This window comes from Electrona antarctica (assembly GCF_951216825.1).
Source record: "Electrona antarctica genome assembly, chromosome: 10".
NCBI lineage: Eukaryota > Metazoa > Chordata > Actinopteri > Myctophiformes > Myctophidae > Electrona > Electrona antarctica.
In genome coordinates, this window is record NC_136791.1 from 3,149,433 (window position 1) to 3,175,263 (window position 25,831).

At 44.8% G+C, this 25,831-nt stretch overlaps 1 protein-coding gene across 1 annotated transcript in view; it reads right to left on the bottom strand.

Annotated features, from left to right (window-relative positions):
- Positions 1-25,831, bottom strand: part of LOC306931501 (alsin-like) — a gene marked incomplete at its 3' end in the record, with an annotated part of 37,131 nt that overhangs the window by 261 nt on the left and 11,039 nt on the right. Inside the window, exons 9-14 of the mRNA XM_079512902.1 lie at positions 20,472-20,729; positions 18,921-19,035; positions 15,212-15,369; positions 12,474-12,566; positions 1,167-1,346; positions 144-174 (exon numbers count right to left, since the gene is read on the bottom strand). Of these exons, the coding sequence (XP_079369028.1) occupies positions 144-174; positions 1,167-1,346; positions 12,474-12,566; positions 15,212-15,369; positions 18,921-19,035; positions 20,472-20,729 (835 nt within the window). The remainder of the gene's footprint in view (positions 1-143; positions 175-1,166; positions 1,347-12,473; positions 12,567-15,211; positions 15,370-18,920; positions 19,036-20,471; positions 20,730-25,831) is intronic.

The window sequence follows — 25,831 nt, forward strand, 5'->3', positions numbered from 1 at the left end:
AATGTGACTGGTGCATGTGCTAGATCATGACTGAGGGATGAATGGGTGTAATCTAAATCTAAACAATCTAATCCCTTGTAATTTCATCTAATTGATATAATATAATCTCAATGTAATCTACTATATAATGTCAATGATCTCACCTGTTTGTTCTCGGACACTGGCCAGAACTTCCTGTCACACGAAACAAACACAACCGCCGTCAAAAAACAAAACAAAAAATGACAACACAATCCCTGCCGGCCGTCGGGATTAATATATGTATTTATATTTGTTTTTCCCTTTTCAACTCTTATTTTGAAGAGCCAAATATCCGTAACCGGATGTTACGATGACATAATGGTGTGTGTGGTGTCTTGACCGGTTGTTGTTCTCTCGCTGGGTGCAGAAAAAAACCTAACCGCGAGTATCACAGCGCCTGCTCTCGGCCGTTGAAAAACCTTGTTTTGAGCAGACATTTAACGACATTCATTGCGCCGATTGCGCGACTTAACCCATTTTGACCTGAGATCAGATTCTAAAAACGTCTTCTACATCCTGACAGTTTTCTGAAAAAGCTATGTTTCTATGTCAGTGGGATGCTAACGGCACTCGGCTATCGACTCGATCCGATCAAAACATGGATTAAATAATATAAAGACCCTTATCACGTAACTTAAACGATCGGTGGGGGGCCAGACTAAAGCTTATTTGCGTGATCTACGGGAACGGTGGGCTTCGTGTTTAGACCTGAGGACGATTCTACAAATGTCTTCTAAATCCGGACAGTTTTCTGAAAAACCTCATGTTCTCAAACATTTTTACATCAAGGACCCCACAAATTATATGTAATCGGCCTCCGACCCCCATCTCAAAATATGTTGTTAAAGGGACCCCCCCCAGAAGCAAAGATTTGAGTTAAAAACTGAAACTCTGAAAGAATATAAAGATTTGAGGCACATTTCACGTATTTTTCAATAGCTAAAGCATAACATAATGCTAACACCAAAAAGGGTTCCCGCCCAAAATGGGTTAAGTAAGAAAATATCTATCAAGCTTCTAAATGACGATTTCATTGAATTAGGTTTTCAACTGCCCAAAACAATTAATTGGGAAATGAGATAAAAAATATGTGTGTGTGTGCGTGTGTGTGTGTGTGTGTGCGTGCGTGGGCATCTTCCACTCACTCGTGCACTTGCAGGAAGTTGAACAGTGATTGGTCGGGCTGCTTGTTGAGTGACATGACTGTGCGCCAATAGGCAGCCTCTCCTCTCTCCTCCTCCAGGCAGTACAGAGTGAACAGAGTAGAGTAGAGACGCGACAGCACCACCTGGTGGAGAAGACTGGAACTACTGACCACCTCACACCTGTTAATATAATGAGAGAGAGAGGGTTGATTTGAATATGAACCTCTGGCTTTGTTTTCTTACATTTAACCAGTGGTAGAAAGTGAATGTACATACATATTGTATTATTATTATTATTACAGGACCAATTATATTAAGATTGGTTGAAAATGGCTGAAGTCGACCTTTAACCAAACTTCATGTTTTTAAATTCACACTTATATTATGTCAAAAGTTCCAAACCACACTGCAATTGATTGATTGATTGATTTAGATATTTATTAACAGTTTGCAGAATTACAGTACATTTCAAGCACAAACTCAATACAAAGACTGTTAACTGTGAGTGGATGTTCAATTCATCAAAACATTTAGAGACGTACAAATAGACACTTCTATATAGTCAAAGAACAGAACAGAACAGGAATTCATCCTAAAGGAGGTAAAATGGGAAAAGAAACATATACAGTGAGGGGAAAAAAGGGTGGGCGGAGGGGGGGGATTCAGATTTTACGGGGGCCAGTTTCGAATTGCAGCCGTCCGTAGGTGCCCTTTGAGAGCGGTCAAGGGATTCACATGTCTTAATGACTGTTGGTAGGGCGTTTCACATTTTGGTGGCATAGGAGGGAAAATAATTTAGTCCCTTGTTTGTGCCGAATCTGGGTTGTACATGGTCCGTTGCACTCCCTCTGGTACACTTCTGTTACTGCACATTTCTACTGACAACCCGTTGTTGGCTTCAGCTTTAGGCCTGAGATCAGATTCTAAAAATGTCTTCTACATCCTGACAGTTTTCTGAAGAATAGCAGACCTACAAGCTCGTGGCGCGCCAGCTTGTAGATCTGCTATTTTTCAATAGCTAAAGCATAACATAATGCTAACACCAAAAGGGGTTCCCGCCCCAAAATGGGTTAACTGCTTTTCTGATGTTGTCTGTACAGTTTCCATCATTTTACTGTTATTTACATAAAGTTAATATTATAGTCCATGCATATTCCTGTCGGCTACTGAACTACTTCAACACAAATACTGCTGCTTTACCGCACCACTACAAACACTACTAGTAACACACATTGTGTAAAATGTACAAACTATCTTTCAAATCCACCAAAACTACAACATTACCATGGTTTTCTCTTTAAAAGTATTTACATGGTTTCACATCCCTTTGAGAAGCACTATGGTCTAATAAGGCCCGTCTAATATAGTCTAATAAGGCCCGTCTAATATAGTCTAATAAGGCCCGTCTAATATAGTCTAATAAGGCCCGTCTAATATAGTCTAATAAGGCCCGTCTAATATAGTCTAATAAGGCCCGTCTAATATAGCCTCTACTTCTTGCTCTTTTATTCAATGTTCAAGGTCGTTTCTTTATTGTTACATCTTATGTACATAAAGATAAAACAAACATATTTCCGTTTGGCTTCGTTCAGACGTTGTAGCTTCATTCTGTGCATGTCTTGTTGTCAGGCCAGCATGTAGAGAAACACCAAACCACAACACTAAAGCTGCTCAAAGTGACATCCTGCCTCCAGACCCAACACTAAAGCTGACATCCTGCCTCCAGACCACATGACATCACAACCTGCCAATGACCTACTTCCCTCACTGTCTCTAAACACAGTAGGTTTCATAGCGTTGCTGTCGGGGGGGAAACGTTCTCACTGTCTCTAAACACAGTAGGTTTCATAGCGTTGCTGTCAGAGGGGGAAACGTTCTTGCACACTTTGACGCTGTAGCGCGCTATGAGCCACCGAGTGGTAGATCTGCTATTTTTCAATAGCTAAAGTATTACATAATGCTTAGTTAAAACACCAAAAGGGGTTCCCGCCCAGAATGGGTTAAAGGATTATATTTAACTATCTGGACAGTGATATGTTTTCAATGTAATGAGTCCCAGGATGCAGGGATGGTCATTTAGAAATGAGTCCCAGGGACATTTTATGAGTCCCACTTCAATGACGTTAGGAGTCATATTTTGCCATTTTTACAAATTTCAGCATTTTACTCCTATTTCATTTTATATGGTTATAATGTGGTTATATTATTCATGTAGAAAACAGAAGAAGAAAAAAGAAAGCTAGCAAAATAAACTATAATAAAAACAGTACAGTAGTACAGTAGTACAGTAGTACAGTAGTGCATCCCGTGGATGCAGAGGTCGTTGTTTTATTGCGTTCCTTTTTTTCCCAGCCATATGTCACATTACCAAATGTAACCAGACGAGCGAGGCTAAAAAAATAATAATACAAGGAACACTGACGAATATTACTCTGGGAAATGCCCAGGTTAAAAAACGATAACATTCGTCCCAGGGCCGCATTTGGCCCGCGGGCCGCACTTTGGACACTGCTGTAGAGCCTTTGTTTCAAACTGGGAACCTTTATACTGAGTCCTAAACCTAAGTGTCCGCTCTATCTCCTGAGAGGACACTTGCAGCTTAAAACCCATTCTGGGCGGGAACCCCTTTTGGTGTTAGCATTATGTTATTGAAAAATAGCAGTTCTACAAGCTCATAGTGGCGCGCTACGAGCTTGTAGGTCTGCTATTTTTGAAAAATCGAAGAACGACTGACATAGAAACATAGCTTTTTCAGAAAACTGTCAGGATGTAGAAGACATTTTTAGAATCTGATCTCAGGTCAACATGGGTTAACAATAGGTACAATAGGAAGTAAATATCTCTCTCTCTGTCTCTCTCTCTCTGTCTCTCTCTCTGTCTCTCTCTCTCTGTCTCTCTCTGTCTCTCTCTCTCTCTCTCTCTCTCTCTCTCTCACAACATTAAGTTACTTCAATAGGAAGTAAATATCTCTCTCTCTCTCTCTCTCAACATAAAGTTACTTCAGTAGGAAGTTGTGTTTTCTCAGAGCTGTCAGTCAGAGTTAAGGATGCTGTTCTCCGTGCCCAGCCTTCTACTCTGTGAGTATATGAACGTTATATCACTATTATTACTAACCAGGTGTACTCAACTAGTATATTAACCTTTTCAAAGTGTTACAATGAAAATGTGTGAATTGAATGTGTTGAACCTGATATCGTCTCTTTCAGTGCTGAGCAGCTTGCTCTGCTGTGGACACTGTCATGAAGGTGAAGACTCATTTAATTCATTATGAATGTATTCATTCATGTGTGCATCTGCTGGACGTGCTTGTTGTCACAGTGATTTGCTGACCGGCTGTTTATAATAAATAGTGTTGAGTCGACCTGATAATGGGCTCCTCATAGAATGGGTATAGTACATGTATTTCATTGCATCCTAGTGACTCGTGAGTCGAGTGGACTCGGTGTGAGAAGAGCCCCGAGTCCCTTGGTCCGAGACGGAGTCAAGCCCAAGTCAAATGAAGGGCTAGACCGAGAAGAGTCAATGGAAGTGTGGACTCGAGAAGAGTCAAGGACTGGAGTACTAACAACACTACTATAGTTTATAACATTTGGTTTGATTCTGTTTGTGGCTTGAAGGTTCAGTAACAGGCAGTAAATATTCTTCTCAGTTTAATCGATATATATCGATATATATCGTATCGTGGCCTCTGTATCCTGATACATATCTATCGTGAGATTAACCCATTTTGGGTGGGAACCCCTTTTGGTGTTTGTAGCAGATCTACAAGCTCATAGCGCGCCACTCGGTGGCGCGCTATGAGCTTGTAGATCTGCTATTTTTCAACAGCTAAAGCATGACATAATGCTAACACCAAAAGGGGTTCCCGCCCAGAATGGGTTCTAGTTGAATACCCCTGCTGTATATATTATACAATTTGACAGATACGTGTGTTTGATCATGTGACAACCGTGTGTCCACAGCTGTCCACACCCTGACTGGACAGACAGTGTCTGGATCAGAGAACTATCATTTTCTACATACAGTGATGGTTCTGCTTGTACTGACCATCCTGCTGATCATACTGTGCATATTCAGCAGAGCTAAAGGTGACAACAACAACTACGATGACTGTATTTAGCACATTATATCTAAAATATAAATACATACACGAATTACAATTTACAATTTACAATTTAGGCATTTATCAGACGCTCTTAATCCAGAGCGACTTACATTAGGCAAGAACAAAAGTATGGGAATACATCACATATATAGCTATGACTACATACAATGCAATTATTGTGCTGTCTACATGACATGCTATAAGTCTGTTTCAAATGCTATCTAAGTCTAAAAAGTGCTGTCTAAGGGGGTAGGGTAAGTGCTATGGGCCATGATGGAGTCTGAAAAGGTGGGTCTTCAGACTACGGCGGAAGATTGGGAGTGATGCTGCAGTTCTGACTGCAACGGGGAGTGCATTCCACAGTTTTGGGGCCAGAAGGGAGAAGAATTAAATCCCTGCTAAATATGTTGTGCCATCATACACAGAGGACTGACTTACAGTGTGTTAAAACCATGTTTAATATGTTGTGCCATCATACACAGAGGACTGACTTACAGTGTGTTAAAACCATGTTTAATATGTTGTGCCATCATACACAGAGGACTGACTTACAGTGTGTTAAAACCATGTTTAATATGTTGTGCCATCATACACAGAGGACTGACTTACAGTGTGTTAAAACCATGTTTAACATGTTTTGCTCTCTTTATTCCAGATCCATGTTGCGCCAGGTTGAGGTAGGTGTCTAGATCTGTCTCTGAGGAAACACCTGGAATGTGTGGATTATTAACCCATTCTTGGTGGTTTAAGCATTATGTTATACTTTAGCTATTGAAAAATAGCAGATCTACAAGCTCATAGCGCGGCACCCGGTTTATATTTCAACTAATTAGTGAACTAACATTGCTGTCGGGAGGAGGAAACCACCTAACTCCATTTGAGATTGTTTTTGTTTTGTTGCATAAATTGAACACCCTTTATGTCGTAGTAGTCGTAAAGTAGTAAAAAGTGCATCAGACCAGTGTTGTTTTCATCGACTAAAACTAAGACGAAAAATGCCCGTCGACTATATTTTTCCACTGACAAACTAAATGGAAACCAAATAAAAACTAAGCTATGGTGACTAAAACTAAGACTAAATATACTGACAATTTCGTCAACGAATAAAAAGTAGAAGATATCCAGTATAGAGTCATTTTACAATTAGTTGCCGATCTACAAGCCCACAATGCGTCTCAGCGCTGCACGTTGTGAGCTTGTAGATCTGCTATTTTCAGCAAGTGTAAAAACAGTCTTTACGATTTTAGTCGACTAAATCAACTAGTAGACTAAAATCTTATGATATTTAGTCGACTAAAACTAGACTAACAGTAAAACATCCCAGGTGACTAAAATGTGACTAAAACTAAATGAAAACTATTCAAGAGACTATGACTAAAACTAAAATCAAAATCCGCTGCCAAAAACAACACTGCACCAGACAAAACCTCTTAACTCCATTGGACCCTCAAAACAGTCTGCTAAAACAGCTAACTCCACCACCTCTCCCGCCTCTCATGCAAGTAATTGATAATATCTAAAGTCACAACACCAACATTGATGAGGCACTATTGCTTTGTTGGTTTGTTTTCAAAACATAATGTTTTCTTCATTTCTTGGGGAAAAAAAGATTTTTCATTTTCTGACAGCAGAGATATATATATAGTCTGTCTGATCTTTAACCTGCTTTACGTTGCTAAGTGCTTGTCTTAGATCTGTCAAGTCCCAGGGAACCAATCAGAACTCAGCAGGAGACCAGGGGACCAATCACAGAGGAAGGCCAGACGATGGACACACCCCACTTCAGCATGGTAAGCCAGTCAGTCAGTCAGTTAGTCTGACTAACAATCAATCAATCAACCATACAGTACCATCCGATCAATAACGGAACTTCAGTGATAGAATGAATGAATGAATGAATGAATGAGCATAAAACCAGGCAACACAAGCAAATACATTTTAATTTGCTTCATATTGTTAAACTATTCAGGATCTCCTCACTGGTCAACAAAAACACCTTGAAGACCTTAACAGGAGCCCTTGTACAGGGTTTCTTTGACTATGCATGCACCTCCTGGTACCACAGCACCTCAAAGGCCCTTAAAACTAGGCTCCAGACTTCCCAAAACAAACTGGTCAGGCTCCTACTTGATCTAGCCCCCCGAACCCACCTCACCCCTGCCCACTTCGACAGGCTGGAATGGCTTAGGGTCGACGACAGAGTACAGCATCTTGCAATGGGTCTGGTCCACAAGATTCGATACACCACCAAGATACCCATGTACCTGTCTAGATACTTCCTCAATGTTAACGAAGTCCACACCCACAACACCAGAGGGAGTGCAACGAACCATGTACAACCCAGATTCGGCACAAACAAGGGACTAAATTCTTTTCGCTCCTATGCCACCAAAATGTGGAACGCCCTACCAACTGTCATTAAGACATGCGAATCCCTTGACTCCTTCAAAACCGCTCTCAAAGGGCACCTACGGATGGCTGCAATTCGAAACTGGCCCCCGTAAAATCTGAATCCCCCCCCCCGCCCCCCCCTTCTTTTCCCCTCACTGTATATATTTCTTTTCCCTTTTTACCTCCTTTATGATGAATTCCTGTTCTGTCTATAGAAGTGTCTATTTGTACGTCTCTAAATGTTTTGATGATTTGAACATGGTGGACCCTATTGGAAACAAGTGTAATGCTTAATTGGGTCGTCCACTCACAGTTAACAGCCTTTGTATTGAGTTTGTGCTTGAAATGTACTGTAATTCTGCAAACTGTTAATAAATTCTTCAATCAATCAATCAATCAATTCTATACTTAAATGAAACGTTTACCTTCCACCAGTAGGTGGCGCCAACGTCTATGAGGACGCAACCAAAGGCTCTCAAGTGACTGAACATGTCACAGTATCATCATGTTAGTGTACTTCATGACAACGCGTTGCACTCACATCAAACGTGTGTTTTCAAAGAGGCAGCTGGGCTAGATCTGACAGACCTCTAGATCTGACAGACCTCTAGATCTGACAGAATTGTAGTGATTAACCCATTTTGACCTGAGATCAGATTCTATAAATGTCTTCTACATCCTGACAGTTTTCTGAAAAAGCTGTGTTTCTATGTCAGTCGTTCTTCGATTTTTCAAAAATAGCAGACCTACAAGCTCGTAGCGCGCCACTCGGTGGCGCGCTACGAGCTTGTAGATCTGCTATTTTTCAATAGCTAAAGCTTAACATAATGCTAACACCAAAAGGGGTTCCCGCCCAGAATGGGTTAACCCATTTTGACCTGACGACGATTCTACTAATGTCTTCTAAATCCTTTTCTTTAAAAATCCATGTTTCTATGTCATTCGTTCTCATACATTTTCATGTCAAGGACCCCCCAAAAATGTATGTAATTCGCCGTCGAAAATCTGAAAAATTGTTGTTTCAGGGACTCCCCTAGAAGCAAAGATTTGAGTTAAAAACGTTCGCTCTGAAAGAATATATATTCAAAGATTTGTGCCACATTTTCAAGATTTTTCAAAAATAGCAGATCTACAAGCTCGTAGCACGGCACTCGGCTCAGCTTGTAGATCTGCTATTGGTCGCGACCCCTCGGGGGGTCGCCAAATTATTTTGGGGGGTCCCCAAATAAATTTAAAAAAAAAATATGAAGAGTTTACATATAGTACACATAGTACATGCATACACCTTCCCTAATGATTATATCTGGTTTCAGTATTTATTTATGGTGTATTGTCTCTATTATTAAGGTTATTGTAGCAGTCAATTTATATTGGGGGTCGGGAGGAGGCGGGGCGGGGGTCCCGAGACGTTGCCAAAGCATTTTCGGGGGTCCCCGGCCAAAAACGTTGAGAACCCCTGATTTAATGTATGTTATGTCTACTGTGTGTTCTTTGGTCCAGACGAGGCTGGCGCTGAGCCCGGTGGTGAGCCCGGTGCTGAGCCCGGTGCTGAGCCCGGTGGTGACGTGACATATTCACAGGTTAATGTATGTTATGTCTACTGTGTGTTCTTTGGTCCAGACGAGGCTGACGCTGAGCCCGGTGGTGACGTGACATATTCACAGGTTCAACTCAGAACCCCTGATTTAATGTATGTTATGTCTACTGTGTGTTCTTTGGTCCAGACGAGGCTGACGCTGAGCCCGGCGCTGAGCCCGGTGGTGACGTGACGTATTCACAGGTTCAACTCAGAACTCCTGGCAAAAAGAAGGGTGAGCAAACCAAAAACGAACATTAACCCATTCACGTCAAAATTTAAAAAAAAATGTCTTCAAAATCCTGAGAGTTTTCTGAAATACCTCATGTTTCTATATCAGTGGTGCTCAATATTTCATGTCAAGGACCCCCAAAAATTATATGTAATATGCCTCCGTCTCCCCCTTCTGAAAATATGTTGTTCCAGGGACCCCAACCCAGAAGCAAATAATTGAGTTAAAATGTTCACTGTAACAATATATATTCAAAGATTTGAGGCACATTTTCACGATTTTTCAAAAATAGCAGACCTACAAGCTCGTAGCGCGCCACTCGGTGGCGCGCTACGAGCTTGTAGATCTGCTATTTTTCAATAGCTAAATTATAACAATGTTTAAAACACCAAAAGGGGTTCCGGCCCAGAATGGGTTAAATGAAAAAGAATGAAATGAGATGAAGGTGTAGTTTAAAAGCTGCCTGTGTCTTCATAACAGTGTTATGAAGACACAGGCATCATTAGTAAACTTATATAAACATAATTACAAGCATTCCTGACAGAGAGTTTCCTCCACAGAGAAAGCGGTTGCTCCAGTTGACAGCTCTTTGTGTTCTGAAGTGAAGCCTGGATCCTCTCAAGGTACATTACTGTTGTGTATTATTATTAATCGTTTGCCCGCCAGGAACATAGGAATATTAACACGTAGAATCTTGTAGCCTGCCACAAACGGAAAAGCCGTTTTAACAGCGATGTATTCATTAATGCATGTTTTAATACGATCGTATCGAAATCTACCGTCCGTTAGCTTTGTTATGCTTCTGACCCAATGGGCGCGGCCATTTCGAAAATGCGCGCGCATCCACTTACATTGCCGGCTCTGTTTTCAGACGGCTTTATCTCACAGAAGCGACATTGCAGGGGTCGCTTTGTCCCAGACAAGCGTTTTCAACGGCCTGTAGCAGGCGCTGTGATACTCGCGGTCCACTTTTTCCACCACCGACCGAGAGAACAAGCACCAGCTTCGTCAACACACACGGAATGGTTTCATAGTAAAATGCGATTACGGATATTTGGCTCTTCAAAGTAAGTGTCACGCGCGATAAAACCCTGGCAGGACGCGACGGAGGGATTAAATAATGGTAGCGGTAAATGGGTTAATATTATCAGTAGTGAAAACGTAGTTAGTATGAAAACGTGCAATTCCCGTCAGGGTATCACTCAAAATCTCCAATACATGGGAAAGGCCCCAAGAATGGTGCCCAGGTCTCGTGACATGACATCTGATGTCGTAGTAAATGCGATCTGCAATTAAGCCCATATGGAATGTCAGAACAGGTTCTGACATATATGTCGATCCTTCCCCATGTCTCCCTTTTGACTGATACCTGTCCATTCAAACTCTAGACGGGTCTGCCCCCAAAGTTATTAGTGCAGCCGCACCCGGGCAGCCGGCGAAAACTAGAGTTCTCAACAGGCCCGAAGATTAAGGCCCGGCCCTACCTGGGCCCTCATCAAACCCTGTACACTCAAGAGAATGTCCCCGCTACCACCCTTATATCTCCATATATGGAGCTGACCTGTTCTGACATTCCATATGTTGATCTGACCTCATCAAACCCTGTACACTCAAGACATGCTCCTTATATGGCCAGGACAGAATTCATTCCATGTTGGTCTGACCCCCCCATGTCTGTCTGTCTGTCTGTCTGTCTGTCTGTCTGTCTGTAGGAGTGGGAGAACCAGATGTGACCTACGCCCAAGTTAACTACACCAAAACAAAGGCACAGCCACAAATATGAAAGGTAGCACTGTGATATTATGATGTAATTCATAATGCAATAGGATTTCCCCCCAGACGATGAATGTGTCATTTTAAATCATGCCAATTGATTGATACATATATACATATACATATATATACCTCTAGTCCTGATAACCAAGGCAGATAGCCTCTGTAACATGTTCTGTGTATTGTTTTATTCACCAGGAACATGTTTAACATGTTCTGTGTATTGTTTTCCATTCACCAGGAACAAGCCGTGGTACGTTTCTGTTTTATTTTACATCTACAGAACGAATGCTGCTAATAGATAACTCCGTATTTAAGCTGTGAGCTCCTAGACAATAAAATAGAAACTGACCACGGCTTGTTCCTGGTGAATGGAAAACAATATCTTAAAACAATGACAGCCGTTGTTTCTGGGTTTAAACCATTTTGGGCGGGAACCCCTTTTGGTGTTAGCATTATGTTATGCTTTAGCTATTGAAAAATAGCAGATCTACAAGCTCATAGCGCGCCACCGAGTGGCGCGCTACGAGCTTGTAGGTCTGCTATTTTTGAAAAATCGTTAAAATGTGCCTCAAATCTTTCAGAAATTTTTCATGATTTAGAAAAAAAAATTTTTTAAATTCAGGCCTGAATGGTTTAAACTCGTATGCTGTTTTGTTCCAGGTTGGTGAATGAAGATGTCAGGAAATCTACTCAAGACAACATGGAAGAAGCAGAGTTGTACTACAAATATTTCTCATCAAAATATATTGAAGTACAGCAATACATGGCAACTTGAGCTACTCTTCTTTAAAATGACTTTTCACAAAAAAAAAAAAAAAAAAAAAAAATGGGGGGCTATCACGGGGGGGGGGCAACATCTGTGAACAACTTGCATATTATTATTTTTTTTAAATATTCCTAAAAAAAAAGATAAATGAAGTTGGGAACTCTCCTTTGGTCCACCCATTCCTAAGACATGTGAGAAAACACCAGTGAAGAAAACAATAAAAAAAAATAAAAAAGTCCATTGAGGGTGTATTGGATTTTTCTCTATCACACTATCAAAGTATCAAAGTTGTGCCACAAGTCACAAAATTACATTCATCAATTTGTTGCAATGAGTGAGTTGCTACTGTACAAACTTTACAAGCCTCTGACTTTGGAACCGATGTGGAGATAAAACATGTGACTGTAAATAAGTCGTGTGAATAAGACGTGTGTGTGTGCGTGGCGTGCGAGCTGACTGACCCCTGCTGTGTGGTCTCATCGACATCTGCGGAGGGGGAGGGGGGCCCGTCGGAGATTATGCACCCCTCATCTGGTAACCCTGGAAACAGAAACCTGAAGACAGACACACACACACACACACACACACACACACACACACACACACACACACACACACACACACACACACACACACACACACACACACACACACACACACACACACACACACACACACACACACACACACACACACACACACACACACACACACACACGTTTCAGAGGAGTGTTAAGTGTTTTTATAATGTGGTTATATGTGGATTTGCATATATTTACGTATTTATAATTATTTGTTCGGCCCCAAACATGTTATTTGTTGTCATGAGTCTTTAACCCAGGCTTACAGGTCTATTAAATTATTACTTTCTGAAACGCCCCACCCCAAACTGCTATGGTCCAATCACAGCTAAGCATAACATGGGTTAGACAAACCTCTCCACCAATAGTTTTCCTATATGATAAAACACTGTTTTAACCCATTCTGGGCGGGAACCCCTTTTGGTGTTAGCATTATGTTATGCTTTAGCTATTGAAAAATAGCAGACCTACAAGCTCATAGCGCGCCACTCGGTGGTGCGCTATGAGCTTGTAGATCTGCTATTTTTCAATAGCAGATCTACAAGCAGATCTACAAGCTCGTAGCGCACCACCCAGTGGCGCGCTACGAGCTTGTAGATCTGCTATTTTTTTTAAATCGAAGAACGACTGACATAGAAACATAGGGCAGTATTATGCGTGTCTTAAGTACCAGGTCTTATGACTTAACTTAAGACCTGGAGGCGTGGTCAATGTTGTTTGGCCACTCAGAATAGCCAAATTGCATTGATCACGCCTCCACGTCTTAAGTTAAGTAATAAGACCTGGTACTTAAGACATTTATAAGAAGTCTACATAATTAGAGAATGGAATTGTGGACAAAATCCTATCCAACGATAACAAAAATTCTTTCGTTTTGGGTCAGCAAGTCTAAACGTCATCAAATGGTCTGTGGCTCAAATGCAGAAAAACATAATGGGCCTCGACATGATCTAAAAGACCACCCCCTAGGGTCCCCTGGGTCCCGGGACCTTAGAGACCACCCCCTGGGTCTCCTGGGTCCCGGGACCTTAGAGACCACCCCTTGGGTCCCGGGACCTTAGAGACCACCCCCTGGGTCCCCTGGGTCCCGGGACCTTAGAGACCACCCCCTGGGTCCCGGGACCTTAGAGACCACCCCCTGGGTCCCGGGACCTTAGAGACCACCCCCTGGGTCCCGGGACCTTAGAGACCACCCCCTGGGTCCCCTGGGTCCCGGGACCTTAGAGACCACCCCCTGGGTCCCCTGGGTCCCGGGACCTTAGAGACCACCCCCTGGGTCCCGGGACCTTAGAGACCACCCCCTGGGTCCCCTGGGTCCCGGGACCTTAGAGACCACCCCCTGGGTCCCGGGACCTTAGAGACCACCCCCTGGGTCCCCTGGGTCCCGGGACCTTAGAGACCACCCCCTGGGTCCCGGGACCTTAGAGACCACCCCCTGGGTCGTTTTGGGTCAGCAAGTCTAAACGTCATCAAATGGTCTGTGGCTCAAATGCAGAAAAACATAATGGGCCTCGACATGATCTAAAAGACCACCCCCTAGGGTCCCCTGGGTCCCGGGACCTTAGAGACCACCCCCTGGGTCCCGGGACCTTAGAGACCACCCCTTGGGTCCCGGGACCTTAGAGACCACCCCCTGGGTCCCCTGGGTCCCGGGACCTTAGAGACCACCCCCTGGGTCCCGGGACCTTAGAGACCACCCCCTGGGTCCCGGGACCTTAGAGACCACCCCCTGGGTCCCCTGGGTCCCGGGACCTTAGAGACCACCCCCTGGGTCCCCTGGGTCCCGGGACCTTAGAGACCACCCCCTGGGTCCCGGGACCTTAGAGACCACCCCCTGGGTCCCGGGACCTTAGAGACCACCCCCTGGGTCCCCTGGGTCCCGGGACCTTAGAGACCACCCCCTGGGTCCCGGGACCTTAGAGACCACCCCCTGGGTCCCGGGACCTTAGAGACCACCCCCTGGGTCCCCTGGGTCCCGGGACCTTAGAGACCACCCCCTGGGTCCCCTGGGTCCCGGGACCTTAGAGACCACCCCCTGGGTCCCCTGGGTCCCGGGACCTTAGAGACCACCCCCTGGGTCCCCTGGGTCCCGGGACCTTAGAGACCACCCCCTGGGTCCCCTGGGTCCCCTGGGTCCCGGGACCTTAGAGACCACCCCCTGGGTCCCCTGGGTCCCGGGACCTTAGAGACCACCCCCTGGGTCCCCTGGGTCCCGGGACCTTAGAGACCACCCCCTGGGTCCCGGGACCTTAGAGACCACCCCCTGGGTCCCCTGGGTCCCGGGACCTTAGAGACCACCCCCTGGGTCCCGGGACCTTAGAGACCACCCCCTGGGTCCCGGGACCTTAGAGACCACCCCCTGGGTCCCCTGGGTCCCGGGACCTTAGAGACCACCCCCTGGGTCCCGGGACCTTAGAGACCACCCCCTGGGTCCCCTGGGTCCCGGGACCTTAGAGACCACCCCCTGGGTCCCGGGACCTTAGAGACCACCCCCTGGGTCCCCTGGGTCCCGGGACCTTAGAGACCACCCCCTGGGTCCCGGGACCTTAGAGACCACCCCCTGGGTCCCATTACAATGGACACCTATATGTTACATCACTGGGAGGGGCGTGGCGTACCTGACCACATTGAAGAGGCGTGTCATGTAAGATTGGAATTCCTGCACAGCCTGTGGGAGGAGCCTGCGGTTGGAGCCGACGCCCACATAGGTCATCCTGTATGAGGTCACCAGCGTCTCCACCAACCAGCCGAGAGGATGGAGAGGAGTCTCACATGCCTGCGCACACACACACACACACACACACACACACACACACACACACACACACACACACACACACACACACACACACACACACACACACACACACACACAGAGATGAGTCGTTTGTGCGTTTGCGTTTGAAAAAGTAACGTGCACACATATATTGTTTTCGTCGACAAAAACTACATGGAAACTAAATGAAAACTAAGCTATGGTGACTAAAACTAAGACTAAATATATTGACAATTTCGTCAACAGATAAAAACTAGACTAAAATGTTAGGAAGGGACTAGTGGACAAGAGATCCAGTATACGTCATTTTACACTTCGTTGCATGCTGAAAATAGCAGATCTACAAGCTCACAACGTGTCGCTGCGACGCATTGTGAGCTTGTAGATCAGCTATTTTCAGCAAGTGTAAAAATAGTCATTACATCGGCATCAAGGCCCGCCAAAACACATTTTAGTCGACTAAATCAACTGTACATTTAGTCGACTAAAACTAGACTAACACTAATACATTCCAGGTGACTAAAATGTGACTAAAACTAAGTGAAAACTATTCAAGAGACTATGACTAAAACTAAAATAGAAATTTGCTGCCAAAAACCACACAGACGTGTACCTTGGCCAGGTATCTGGGTATGAAACAACAACAGACGTGTACCTTGGCCAGGTATCTGGGTATAAAACAACAACAGACGTGTACCTTGGCCAGGTATCTGGGTATAAAACAACAACAGACGTGTACCTTGGCCAGGTATCTGGGTATGAAACAACAGACGTGTACCTTGACCAGGTATCTGGGTATAAAACAACAACAGACGTGTACCTTGGCCAGGTATCTGGGTATAAAAACAACAACAGACGTGTACCTTGGCCAGGTATCTGGGTATAAAACAACAACAGACGTGTACCATGGCCAGGTATCTGGGTATAAAACAACAACAGACGTGTACCTTGGCCAGGTATCTGGGTATAAAACAACAACAGACGTGTACCTTGGCCAGGTATCTGGGTATAAAACAACAACAGACGTGTACCTTGGCCAGGTATCTGGGTATAAAACAACAACAGACGTGTACCTTGGCCAGGTATCTGGGTATAAAACAACAACAGACGTGTACCGTGGCCAGGTATCTGGGTATAAAACAACAGACGTGTACCTTGGCCAGGTATCTGGGTATAAAACAACAACAGACGTGTACCGTGGCCAGGTATCTGGGTATAAAACAACAGACGTGTACCTTGGCCAGGTATCTGGGTATAAAACAACAGACGTGTACCTTGGCCAGGTATCTGGGTATAAAACAACAGACGTGTACCTTGGCCAGGTATCTGGGTATAAAACAACAACAGACGTGTACCTTGGCCAGGTATCTGGGTATGAAACAACAACAGACGTGTACCTTGGCCAGGTATCTGGGTATAAAACAACAGACGTGTACCTTGGCCAGGTATCTGGGTATGAAACAACAACAGACGTGTACCTTGGCCAGGTATCTGGGTATAAAACAACAGACGTGTACCTTGGCCAGGTATCTGGGTATAAAACAACAGACGTGTACCTTGGCCAGGTATCTGGGTATAAAACAACAACAGACGTGTACCTTGGCCAGGTATCTGGGTATAAAACAACAACAGACGTGTACCTTGGCCAGGTATCTGGGTATGAAACAACAGACGTGTACCTTGGCCAGGTATCTGGGTATAAAACAACAGACGTGTACCTTGGCCAGGTATCTGGGTATAAAACAACAACAGACGTGTACCTTGGCCAGGTATCTGGGTATAAAACAACAGACGTGTACCTTGGCCAGGTATCTGGGTATAAAACAACAGACGTGTACCGTGGCCAGGTATCTGGGTATAAAACAACAACAGACGTGTACCTTGGCCAGGTATCTGGGTATAAAAAAACAACAGACGTGTACCTTGGCCAGGTATCTGGGTATAAAACAACAACAGACGTGTACCTTGGCCAGGTATCTGGCTATAAAACAACAACAGACGTGTACCTTGGCCAGGTATCTGGGTATAAAACAACAGACGTGTACCTTGGCCAGGTATCTGGCTATAAAACAACAACAGACGTGTACCTTGGCCAGGTATCTGGGTATAAAACAACAACAGACGTGTACCTTGGCCAGGTATCTGGGTATAAAACAACAGACGTGTACCTTGGCCAGGTATCTGGGTATGAAACAACAGATGTGTACCTTGGCCAGGTATCTGGGTATAAAACAACAGACGTGTACCTTGGCCAGGTATCTGGGTATGAAACAACAGACGTGTACCTTGGCCAGGTATCTGGGTATAAAACAACAGACGTGTACCTTGGCCAGGTATCTGGGTATAAAACAACAACAGACGTGTACCTTGGCCAGGTATCTGGGTATAAAACAACAGACGTGTACCTTGGCCAGGTATCTGGGTATAAAACAACAACAGACGTGTACCTTGGCCAGGTATCTGGGTATAAAACAACAGACGTGTACCTTGGCCAGGTATCTGAGTATAAAACAACAGACGTGTACCTTGGCCAGGTATCTGAGTATGAAACAACAGACGTGTACCTTGGCCAGGTATCTGGGTATAAAAAAACAACAGACATGTACCTTGGCCAGGTATCTGGGTATAAAACAACAACAGACGTGTACCTTGGCCAGGTATCTGGGTATAAAACAACAACAGACGTGTACCTTGGCCAGGTATCTGGGTATAAAACAACAACAGACGTGTACCTTGGCCAGGTATCTGGGTATAAAACAACAGACGTGTACCTTGGCCAGGTATCTGGGTATAAAACAACAGACGTGTACCTTGGCCAGGTATCTGGGTATAAAACAACAGACGTGTACTAGGGCATTCACTTCTAGTAATTTTTACTAGTTGACTAGTTGCCTAGTTTACTAGTCGACTAGTTGTTAAACCACCTTTTATGTTTGGAAAAAAAAACATTTAAAAACTGTGTACATTGGTGACTATAACTATAATCTACCTGATATTGAGGCCTACAAAATCGGGGGAAGAAAAAAAAATTAACTTTTTTTTTTCCTTATCAACTAGTCGACTAGTACCAGCAAGGTCGACTAGTGGATTTACTAGTCGACTAGTAAACTAGTCGACTAGTTGCTTAATGCCCTAACGTGTACCTTGGCCAGGTATCTGGGTATAAAACAACAGACGTGTACCTTGGCCAGGTATCTGGGTATGAAACAACAACAGACGTGTACCTTGGCCAGGTATCTGGGTATAAAACAACAACAGACGTGTACCTTGGCCAGGTATCTGGGTATGAAACAACAACAGACGTGTACCTTGGCCAGGTATCTGGGTATAAAACAACAACAGACGTGTACCTTGGCCAGGTATCTGGGTATAAAACAACAGACGTGTACCTTGGCCAGGTATCTGGGTATAAAACAACAACAGACGTGTACCTTGGCCAGGTATCTGGGTATAAAACAACAGACGTGTACCTTGGCCAGGTATCTGGGTATAAAACAACAACAGACGTGTACCTTGGCCAGGTATCTGGGTATAAAACAACAGACGTGTACCTTGGCCAGGTATCTGGGTATGTTGTCGTAGTTTGCAGTGGTCACTGCTTCTTCATGTCCAGGAATGAACTCCAACTCCTCAAGAACCCTGATCTGAGATCTGCCGAGATGTGGCCTACACACATGCACACGCACACACACACACACACACACACGCACGCATGCAGGCACACGCAGCATAGCCCGTTACAACCGGGAAAGCATCTGTGTCATTTTGTCATGTTGGCTTTTCAAAAACAGCAGATACTGTCAGATACTCTAAGCCATGGGTTCTCAACCCGTGGGTCGCGACCCCTCGGGGGCTCGCCAAATAATGTTAGGGGGTCCCCAAATTATTTTCAAAAAAAAAAAAAAAAAAAAAGCAGACCTACAAGCTCGTAGCACGCCACTCGGTGGCGCGCTATGAGCCACAGAGGGGGGGGGCGGTGGGGGGGGATTCAGATTTTACGGGGGCCAGTTTCGAATTGCAGCCATCCGTAGGTGCCCTTTGAGAGCGGTTTTGAAGGAGTCAAGGGATTCGCATGTCTTAATGACAGTTGGTAGGGCGTTCCACATTTTGGTGGCATAGGAGCGAAAAGAATGTAGTCCCTTGTTTGTGCCGAATCTGGGTTGTACATGGTTCGTTGCACTCCCTCTGGTGTTGTGGGTGTGGACTTCGTTAACATTAAGGAAGTATCTAGACAGGTACATGGGTATCTTGGTGGTGTATCGAATCTTGTGGACCAGACCCATTGCAAGATGCTGTACTCTGTCATGTATGGACAGTTGGACAGCAATTTTTAGTGGCACATTATGTTTAATCACAACAACGTCACGTTTACTTTACCTCCTCAGTGTTTGGGTCGGGACATGTAGGACTCTATGTGTCTGCTGTCTACGTGCATATGCGCGAAATGTAGCGTCTTTCAATGGCCGAGGGTCGTTAGAGTCTATTGTTCCGTCGTTATCGCACGTCTAATGGTTAGACGTGTGACAACAACAACGACGCAACAATAGGAAGCCTGCAGCCCAGTAGCTATAATATTGCTTTCGGGGGACGGGGGGAGGGTTAGTGTTATTTTCGGTCAAATCAGGCGGCACACCTGGACACATCAAACGGCACAGGTTGGGAAACACTGGTATACAGCACAAGCTCACAGCGCGTCCCGTCATTGCCTAAAAATCTTGATAGTGTGTGAACTATTTTTATTTATTATTTATATGTTTATTTAACAGGGACAATACAAAAAACAATGTATCAAGTTGTAAAAACATGAAACCGTTGCATTGTACATATATAGGGTTTATAGCCGAGGCTAATTTGCAAACCCAGTCCCTGGTTAGGCCTTTCTATACAAATTTGATCTACCTACAGTATGCTTAAAACAATCCTTTACAAAAAGTACATGCAAATACATCTGATCTAAGTACAAAAGCAATAACATTCCCAGATTACACTTTAATGTTTTAAAATGTGCTTAACTCTATCTGTGTGTGTGTGTGTGTGTGTGTGTGTGTGTGTGTGTGTGTGTGTGTGTGTGTGTGTGTGTGTGTGTGTGTGTGTGCGTGCACCTCTCCCTGCGTGCGGTGCTGATGGTCACAGCAATGTTGGACCAGGCTGTGTTCAGGTCTCCGGTGGGTCCGGTGGGTCCGGTGGGTCCGGTGGGTCCGGTGGGCCCGGTGGGTCCGGTGGGTCCGGTGGGTCCGGTGGGTCCGGTGGGTCCGGTGGGCCCGGTGGGTCCGGTGGGTCCACAGCCCAGACGTCTCCAGCACTCCTCAAACACACACTGCCACTTCTGAGCTGCACGCACCGCACTGCCGCCCACCTCTCTATGCACACACGGCACGCACGCACGCACGCGCGCGCACACACACACACACACACACAAATACATTGGACATTTCGTCAACAAATAACAACTAGACTAAAATGTTAGGAAAGGACCAGTGGACAAGAGATCCAGTAGAAGTAATTTTAGTTTTTATTTTGTTGACAACATTGTCAATATATTTAGTCAATATATTTATCTACCAGGATTGGACCAAACGGCTCTTAGGCGTCTGCAGCTGGTGCAGAATGCTGCCGCCCGCCTTCTCACCGGCAAGAAGAAGCGTGACCACATTACTCCGGTCCTAGCCTCCCTCCACTGGCTTCCTGTCCATTTCTGAATACATTTTAAGATTTTGCTATTTGTTTTTAAAGCCCTGAATGGGCTGGCCCCCCCTGTACCTGTCAGAACTCATTGACCCTTATGTTTTTAAAGCCCTGAATGGGCTGGCCCCCCCTGTACCGGTCAGAACTCATTGACCCTTATGTTCCGCCCAGACCCCTCAGGTCAGCTGACAAGCTACTGCTAACCGACCCCAAAACCAAATACAAGACGAGAGGTGACCGGGCCTTTGCAGCGGCCGACCCTAGACTCTGGAACAGCCTACCCCTCCACATTCGTCCTGCCACCTCATTAGAGGTTTTTAAGTCCCTTCGACAGTGCCTGATTATGTAAATGTTATACTGTCCATAGCTCTATTTTCTTTTCTTATTTTGTCTCTCTGTTCCTCCACTTTTGTTATGTACTGTTCTGTCTTTTCTATTTTTGTCTCCACCAGGCCGAAGGCATGGGGAGAGAGTATGTTTTGCACTCCGAACAATAATATATATAATAAATTTCAATCCGGTTTCAGAAAAGGGCACAGCACTGAAACGGCACTTGTAAAAGTAATCAATGATCTCAGGGTATCCGCCGACAAGAAACATGTGTCCGTTCTACTACTCCTGGACTTAACGGCCGCTTTCGATACAATTGATCACTCTCTCAGGCACGGCCTTATCCTGGTTCTCCTCATACTTATCAGGAAGAAGCTATTTTGTCAGCCTAGCCGACTTTGTATCGGACACGCACAATATTGATTCCGGTATTCCACAGGGCTCAATCCTTGGTCCTCTATTGTTCTCCCTCTATATATTGCCGCTGGGAGAACTCATTAGCGCCCTCGGAGTGAATTACCACTTCTATGCGGACGATACGCAGCTGTATCTTTCCGTAGCCCCTGATGACCCCTCTGCCCTTGACCCACTGCTATCCTGTCTGTCCAACATTAAATGCTGGATGAGTGAGAACTTTCTCCAACTGAACGAGGATAAGACAGAAGTTCTTATAATTGGCTCTAATGAGCAAAAATAATTGATAAAAAATAAACTCGGTAACCTAAATGTAGGAAGTAAGTCGACAGTAAAGAACCTAGGGGTTATTATCGACTCAGATCTGAATTGTAATGCGCACATTAATCAAGCTACCAAGACAGCTTTCTTTCATCTTCGAAACATCGCACGTATTAGAGCATATTTATCCTTAGATGATGCTAAAACATTGGTCCATGCTTTTGTCTTTTCTCGATTAGATTACTGTAATGCCCTCCTCTCAGGCCTGCCAAAGAAATCAACGGATAGACTCCAACTTGTTCAAAATGCGGCTGCTAGAGTGTTAACTAGAACAAAAATGAGAGAACACATTACTCCAGTTCTATCATCACTGCATTGGCTCCCAGTGGTTTTTAGAATAGATCCCTAAATGGTCTTGCACCTTCGTACCTCCGTGACTGCCTACCTAGATATGTCCCTAACCGCCCCCTCAGGTCCTCCACTGCTGGCCTGCTTGAAGTGCCTAAAAAAATGTGCACAAAAAAATATGGTGAGGCAGCTTTTTGCTTCTACGGCCCAACAGCCTGGAATAAATTACTAGTGTTGTAGTTCTCGAGACATGGTCTCGTCTCGAGACATGGTCTCGTCTCGAGACCGGTCTCGAGACCACATTTTCGTTGTCTCGGTCTTGTCTCGGTCTCGCGCCTCTCGCCTTTTTTGTCTTGCGGTCTCGTCTTGGTCTCGCCCCACATTTGTCTTGGTCTTGTCTCGGTCTCGCGCTTCACACCTTTTTTGTCTTGCGGTCTCGTCTTGGTCTCGCCCTTCATTTGTCTTGGTCTCGTCTCGGTCTCGGACCAATTGTCTCGGGTCTCTTCCCCCACCGAGACCACTCGAGACGAAACAATGCAAAACGTTCTATCAACCCGATCGCAAGCACTGATCCCATTCATATTAACATTAAAGACAGCTGTAGGAGCGCAGCGCAGCGCTGAATTAGAGCACACGTAATCTTAAATCTATTGAAATTGGGTTAGAACATGTTCTGATTGTATGAAATTATATCAGGCTGGCATAAATAAAGTGTCGGCCGGGTGGCGGAGAGTTACACAGCGCCACAGCCTGACTTTTTTGGTATAGTGCGAACGGCGTCGGTGCGGCTTGCGAGGCCTCGCGCTAGACAGCTTTTTTGTATTCTTTGAAATGGGAACGGGGCTAGCTCTCTCTCTCTCTCTCTCCCCGTCTGTGTGTCTGTCTGTCTATGTCTCTCTCGCTCTCTCCGTCTGCCTGTCTGTGTGTCTCTCTCTCTCTCTCTCTCCGTCTGTGTGTCTCTCTCTCTCTCTCTCTCTCCCCGTCTGTGTGTCTGTCTGTCTGTCTGTCTGTGTCTCTCTCTCTCTCTCTCTCTCTCCGTCTGTGTGTCTGTCTGTCTGTGTCTCTCTCTCTCTCTCTCTCTCTATTAACTATTTAATTACATATTTCCATTTTGCACCAATATTATACTACCATGTCTTAATACAGTGTTGCTTTTTACAAATTAAATAAGCAAATTAAGGTTGATCACAAAGTTAGTGTGGGTATCAGCAGGCTACTTTGATGGGAATGCGACGGGTTGAAGAACAACCGCTGCAGGGTTTGACTGTGAACAGTGAATCATTCTAGTTTCTTACCTTGTGGCTCATGCTAGTCATTTGAAGAATTATAATCCAATAATTATATAATCCAAGGTTTGTTTGTCTGGAGATCCAACACTATGTCATATTATTAAAGTAAGTAAACTTTAAGAAGCGCTGGTTATTGTGCTGCAGTCAGTGAGAAGCTGGTCCGCTCTGCTAATTGATCTGACCTATATATTTGCGCAACTGACTGGCATGAGGGTAATTACTTATTTGGCAGCACCTGCAATTCCAATAGGACATTTGAAAAGGCTTTCATATATTAATATTTTTTTCTAATAAGGTTTGGCCTTATAGATTTTGTATAGTTTTGGATATTGATTAATTAATTAACACAAAAATGTTTCTCCCAGGCTCTGATGTGCATGCCTCATTGTTATTCATTAATTGATATTTAAAATAAATATTTGAATGAATCATGCTGTAGTAGGCCTATACCTATTTTTGTAAAATCTATTTGCACTGTAGTGTTTCAGATCAAGATTGTTTTCTGTGCCTATCAAAAAAACAAAAACAAGGTCTTGGTCTCGCCTTGCGGCGGTCTTGGTCTCGTCTCGGTCTCGATCCCTCTAGGTCTTGGTCTTGTCTTGGTCTCGGCCCCCTAGGGTCGCGGCGGTCTCGGTCTCGTCTTTGGTCTCGACCCCTCTAGGTCTTGGTCTTGTCTTGGTCTCGGCCCCCTAGGGTCGCGGTGGTCTCGGTCTCGTCTTTGGTCTCGACCCCTCTAAGTCTTGGTCTTGTCTTGGTCTCGGCCCCCTAGGGTCGCGGCGGTCTCGTCTTTGGTCTCGACCCCTCTAGGTCTTGGTCTTGTCTTGGTCTCGGCCCCCTAGGGTCGCGGTGGTCTCGGTCTCGTCTTTGGTCTCGACCCCTCTAAGTCTTGGTCTTGTCTTGGTCTCGGCCCCCTAGGGTCGCGGCGGTCTCGTCTTTGGTCTCGACCCCTCTAGGTCTTGGTCTTGTCTTGGTCTCGCTTTAGGTGGTCTCGACTACAACACTATAAATTACCATTCCAGCTCAGACACGCACCCTCTGTAGACATTTTTAAATCTCAACTCAAGACTCACCTCTTCACTCTTGCTTTTAGTTGAGTTTTAATATCTGCGTTCCTACTCTGTCCTGACTGATTTGCTGCATGTTGTGTTTTTATTTATTTTTTCTCTATGTTTTTATACTTTTATTTTGTTCTTTGCCATTGTTCTATCATTTTAACTACTTGACTGTGTTTTATTGTATTCTATTTTTGTGTCCTGCCCTGTGAAGCACTTTGAGCTGCATTTATGTATGAAAGGTGCTATACAAATAAAGTTTTTATTATTATTATTATTAGCCTCCCTCCACTGGCTTCCTGTCCATTTCTGAATACATTTTAAGATTTTGCTATTTGTTTTTAAAGCCCTGAATGGGCTGGCCCCCCCTGTACCTGTTAAAGCCCTGAATGGGCTGGCCCCCCCTGTACCTGTCAGAACTCATTGACCCTTATGTTTTAAAGCCCTGAATGGGCTGGCCCCCTGTACCTGTCAGAACTCATTGACCCTTATGTTCCGCCCAGACCCCTCAGGTCAGCTGACAAGCTACTGCTAACCGACCCCAAAACCAAATACAAGACGAGAGGTGACCGGGCCTTTGCAGCGGCCGGCCCTAGACTCTGGAACAGCCTACCCCTCCACATTCGTCCTGCCACCTCATTAGAGGTTTTTAAGTCCCTTCGACAGTGCCTGATTATGTAAATGTTATACTGTCCATAGCTCTATTTTCTTTTCTTATTTTGTCTCTCTGTTCCTCCACTTTTGTTATGTACTGTTCTGTCTTTTTTATTTTTATACCTGTACAGCACTTTGGTCGACCATTGGTCGTTGTGATATGTGATATTATATATAAATAAATATAATATATATAAATAAAGTTTGAGTTGAGTCGAGTCGAGTCGAGTCGAGTCGAGTCGAGTCGAGTCGAGTCGAGTCTTAGTTTTGTCATCATGGCTTAGTTTTAATTTAGTTTCCAAAGACCTCACCAAGCTGCAGCGGGTGATTCGCTCTGCGGAGAGGGTGATAGGCCGCCCTCTGCCCTCCCTCAAGTCCCTGCACGACGCCAGGGCGCTGAAGAGAGCAAGGAAGATTATGGCCGACTCC